We start from the raw sequence: 5,401 nt of genomic DNA on the forward strand, positions 1-5,401 counted from the left end.
CTACTACTACTACTAGCACATCTAAAGCTTCATGACTAACACATTCTATCACTCTCCTATAAACAAAGAAAATGTAGATCCTCAGGGATTCAATTTGTGTAAGCACTGCACATGAGCTAAGTAGGTGCTAGTAGCTCTGATGTTTATGCTAAGCTAAGCTAGTTGACCCTGTATTTAATGCACAGACATGAGGGTGATGTCAATCTAACTCTTGCGAGAGAGTTAAGAAGTGTATTTCCCAAAATGTCAAACTAATCCTTTGATAAAGGTTGCTCCCTGTCTCTCACCTGAGCACGGTGCTCACCAACAGAGAACTGAACCACAGCAAAGTTGGGTGAGGTGTGGCTCCCTTCAATGCGCTCCACTGTGGACGAGTCAATCTTCAGCTCGTTGCTGATCTCAGCACTCTGGATGAAGTCCTCTGTCTTCAGGTCCTCCACGCGTTTCAGCTCCCCATCTGCCAGCTGGATGATGGAGCCCTTGATGAAATATGGGGGGAGCGAGGGGGGCGCCACTGTACTGGATAAGGGGGGAGGAGCAGAAGGAGCGACCAGTCCTGGAGGAGCGGAAACAATAGGGAGATGAAGTTGGGCTTGGACAACTGCACCAGAAGCGGCCTGGTGATATGAGCTGCTGGGGGCTTCTCGAGTTTCTCCTTTGGGTGCAGTGGCAGCAATGTATGTGTGTGGGAGTGTGGTAGGAAACGGTGCGGCTTGGGCAGATGATGTTATGTGGGAAGTTACAGGTTCCAATGTGGTGACTCCCCCTCCACTAACAGGGATAATTACCGGTTGGGCACCAGGAATGAGTAAGTGTTGTTGTAGGCTGGTGTGGTAGCTAATTGGCGTATGCTGGCTCCCACCACCCCCTGCGATGTAACCAATGATAGGTGGCTGATGGTAGATACTGGCGGAGGGGAGCCCCATCGACAGTGCCTCTGTTGCGCTGTGGGTGGTCTGGATAACGGTCTGGGGTGACAGTGTGCTGACAGCCGCTTTCAGGCTGTCGACACTTAATGGGGGTGGAAACGTGAAAGAGGAGGTGATGTTGGATGACGAGGGTGTGCGATTGACAGGCTTGCCCAGGATGATGCCACCTTTCTCAAGGTGTGCAGAGCTTGTCTGATTCTCAGGGCTAGCTCTGGGTGGTACTAGCTGGTGGTCATGATGGCTGTTGGGCATTAGCATGAAAGAGGTTCTCAGCCCTGAGGGATCGTGAGTAGAGAAGTCTGAGTGCAGAACCAGCTGGCGGCCCTCGTAGGAGGACAAAGACGAAGTGGCATCGCGTGATTTGCTCCCTGGCTTAGAGAGGTTAGACTCAGGGGATGCTCCAAACCGCCGATCCCTTTCCAGCTCTCCATTGTGGAGCTCTCTGGGTCTGGAGCCAACTTCCTCTTTCCTAGTGGGTGCGTCCGTATACTGAACTACAAGCTGGGACATCCCATGTCCCAAAGTATGGTGGGGGTGTAGAGACTGAGGAGGAAGGTGAATGCCTCCTTGGTAATGAAGTGACGGCACAGTCCGTGTTGAGGTTGACATTTGAACGTGGTGAGGGGTGGGGTCTGTAGAAGGCGGAGGCATGGAGGTACGCCCAGTGGATGCTCTCTGCTGGTCATTTTTGGAGGCGTGTGACGGAGCAGAGACTGTCTCTGGGTGTGACTGTCGCTGTGCGGCCAAAGAGGAGGACGAGGAGGAGAGGGGGGGAGGTGGAGGAGGAGGTGGAAGCAGTTGAGGGGAGATGTAGCCTGCATATGGGGCTATGAACTGCAGGTTGGGAGGCAGATGGGCATAATGGACAGTTCCTCCAACTGTGGACTGTGACAGGGGGGACGTATACACGGTAGGAAGAGATGAGACTAGCCTCAATGAGGAAGAGGAGGATGAAGAGTCTGATGTTGAAAAGAGCGATTTATACTGGAGGCTTTCCGAATGACTGGAGCTACGGTGTCCACCCATGTCACTCTCATTTCCCCCAGCCACACTGGCAAGCCAGGCCATGTTCTCTGTGCGCTGGCTGTCACTGGCAGGAGGGAGGATGGGTGAGCGAATGTCAGATGGTAATGTGCTGGAGGGGATCTCCCTCTTCTTTGGGGGCAGACATTCATTGCTGCGTTCCTGGTTGGACTTCATGCTGACTTTGCCTCACGTCCCTCAACTGTACTTGCGTTATTGTTCCTTAATTTGTGGCCTTCTATAGATTTTTCTTTCCTTTTTTAGTTTCCTTTTTATATCTCTGGCTTTTTATTTCACTTTCCTGTCTCACTTTTGATGAATTGTCACTCGTCTTGCTTTAATTAGCTATGAATTACGTTCCCAAACTTTATTTCTCCTTCCCTCTTCATCCAGTTGCACCAAGGCGTTTGATTACCAGGTTTTTTCTCGGTGACAACGAAAATCGAAAATCGAAACAAGATATGGAGGGGAGATTAGAGGAGAGGGGTAGGGCGGTCCGTTTGGTCCAGAGATCTTTAGCGACTGAAAGGTGAGCTCAGTGTGGCAGGAGAGAGAGTCACGACGTCACACCTGCTGCTGCCGCCGAGGACGACGGGGGGCCGAGTGCGTCGCACTTCATGCGGAATCATTTCTTTGCAAAAGCAAGCCTGCCCGCACCCAGCACAATCCTGTGGAAAAGAGATATAAATAGAATGTTAGGAAAAGGTGTGGCTTTCAAACATATTAATAGGAAAAATACATTTAAAGACAGACATTTAAAGACATTTATATCTTTGTAATTTATGTGTTTGTTTTCACCTAGACAGCAACAATAATGAAATTACTACTGTCTAACACTGCACAAGTGCATCAGTTAATTGTTTTTCAATGAAAATGAAATAAGCTGACACACTGAAATGCACTGCATCATACAGTAAGTATCCCTGGTCTGGGGTACTGTGCCACAAAGGAGCTCTGCTGATATATACTGTCACTGAAGCAAAACTAATTGAAAAAGTATAAGACTGCTTAAGGTTTATTCTTATTTAAGTCTTCAGTGAACATTTAAATCTAAACTTTTAACAATTTGGTTGTAACTGTTTATTAATCAAAATATTGCAACTGAAAGTACACTAGATCATGTTTTGCAACCAGGTGCACATTCAATTCAAGAACTGCGAGAGAGACACATAGATTCAGCAAACACAGGCCATGAATATGAAAAACAAGATATAGATGATCATTGTGTACCAGTAAAAATATGCAAGAGATTCAGGAGCACAACAAACGGCTCCAAAAAGAGAAACCTTTGAGTGATATACAAGGTCAACAAACAGGCCATGAGCCAACAGTGTTTAGAGGGAACTAAATGAATCTGAAACATGAAAAGAAAGCCGTGAACTGGGAAAAAGATGCCCTGCAACAAGAAATTCAGGGGGTCAAATAATGGAAATGGCTACAAGGACATGCCTTGTGCCTCTAGAGTGCATGATAAAAGCTGTTATATTTTCAACAGGTGGCTAGTTTATTTGTTATATGTTGCCTCAACACTGTGACCAAAATAATTGAAGCAGAACAAAAAATAATAACAATCCAAGCAGTCATTATGGGTTTCTAGAAGCTTGCACCCCAAATAATTATAATCGAAACAATTTCAAGTTTCCAACAACTGCTGTACTCGGACATCTGATAACAAGCTTGTCCTAAATAAAGTACGTGTGAGTGTGTACAACATGTGTGTGCCATCTGTTAGTGAGGACCCCCTGCTGCAAAGATGGAAGGCTTGGTGTGAATCTCATAAATAATGTAGTATTATTTCAAGCACATGCAACCACCCACCCAACCACCCACCCACACCTACACCCACACCCACACCCACACACACACATATATACACACACACATGCACAACCAGTGACACACCATCTTGCTTACGCAAACACTGACATCTGGATATATTCAATTATGCTGACACATGTTCTTTTCCTGAAACACAGATCAAGTTCATACATAAACACACACAAACATGCTCTCTTTTACCAAGTACAAAAGCACATACACTGTCCAACTTCCAGAGGTAGGAGTAAACACACATTCAAATTTACATGCACATACAGTACAAGAACAACCACACACAAACGCACACATACACGCAGTTTCTCAACCATGCACCATTGTTCAATGAAGCAGGCATGACTCAGAGGTGTGTTGAGAGGTGCTGTTGATCCCTGAGCTTTTAGCATTGAGATGCACTCTTCTCTGCCTCTCCCTCCCTGTAAACCCATTCTGTAAATCCATTCTCCAATTATCATTCTTCCATCTAATGGTTTTATGTTGTTAATCATCTCTCAATGCCAATGCTTCTTCTCTCTTAGCATCCTTTCACGTGAATCGTCAACTTATCTCTCTCCTAAACCACACCTCATTCAACGTACTGTTCATGCCTATCATGAAAAACGCAGTCGGTATAGATAGATTTAAAAGAAAATCAGCTAAAGTCATATTCAACAAGCTGCTGCTCAAATTAAAACTGAGTTAAGTGAGATCAGAGACTTTTGACATCAGCTTTGACAGAACCTGAACTTTCAAGCTATCTGTGTAAGTGAGAGAATAAAAGACAAAAAGAATAGAAAGAGACTGTGTTTAAGAGTGAGGGAGAAGAAGGAGTGAAAGTATTAAAAAAAAGACTCCGCTGAGGGCTACATTCCCTCCTTGTTAACCCTTCCAGCATGTACTGTGGGGTGGGAAAATTAGGATTGTCAACAAAAAACAACAACTACAGCAACAACTAATGAAGGAAGAGCCTAAGGTTGACAAAGAGAATTGAGGGAGGGATATAGAGCGGTAGGAAAGGGGTATGGAGGGGGGAAAGTCTTGGGATGCATGGGAAACATGGAGAGAAAAAAGAGAGGCAAGCTCAACTGACCTACATTGCAGAAAGAGAGAGTATTGCTTCACTGAAACTGTCACTCAGACACACATTCACTGAAAAGCTGAATATTGCAGAGTTTGCAGTTGTGTGTGTGTGTGTGTGTGTGTGTTCATATTAGATGACTTGTAACCCAATCCATCTGATCCATCTGTCCTACATGTGCTTTAGTCTCTCACTCTCTGTCTTTCTAACACACACTCACACACAAACAGAGGTTTTTGGCATCTTTGTTGGACCCGTCATTCACATTATGCATTCCTTTGGCCCTTACCCTAACCTTAACCATCACAACTAAATGCTTAGCCTTAAACCTCACCATCACCCTAATCATAACCTAATTCTACTGCTAATCCTAAAACCAAGTCTTAACCCTAAAACAGCCCTTTAAACTTGTAGGGGTCCAGCATGTTGGCCCAACAAAGCCTTCGGGACCCCACAAATATTAATAGTTAATATAATACTGGACTGCCGGTTTTTGGACCCCACCAGTATAGTTAAACAAGCACACACACACACACACACACACACACACACACAC

General features: G+C 45.4%; 1 protein-coding gene across 5 annotated transcripts in view; it reads right to left on the reverse strand.

Annotated features, from left to right (window-relative positions):
- Nucleotides 1-5,401, reverse strand: part of atxn1a (ataxin 1a) — an 81,092-nt gene that overhangs the window by 2,637 nt on the left and 73,054 nt on the right. For all 5 annotated transcript variants that reach the window (XM_032535802.1, XM_032535804.1, XM_032535803.1 and 2 more), the window contains one exon: nucleotides 288-2,620. In XM_032535802.1, the coding sequence (XP_032391693.1) occupies nucleotides 288-2,129 (1,842 nt within the window). In that variant the 5' untranslated portion in view covers nucleotides 2,130-2,620. The remainder of the gene's footprint in view (nucleotides 1-287; nucleotides 2,621-5,401) is intronic.

Source organism: Etheostoma spectabile, chromosome 14, assembly GCF_008692095.1.
Source record: "Etheostoma spectabile isolate EspeVRDwgs_2016 chromosome 14, UIUC_Espe_1.0, whole genome shotgun sequence".
NCBI lineage: Eukaryota > Metazoa > Chordata > Actinopteri > Perciformes > Percidae > Etheostoma > Etheostoma spectabile.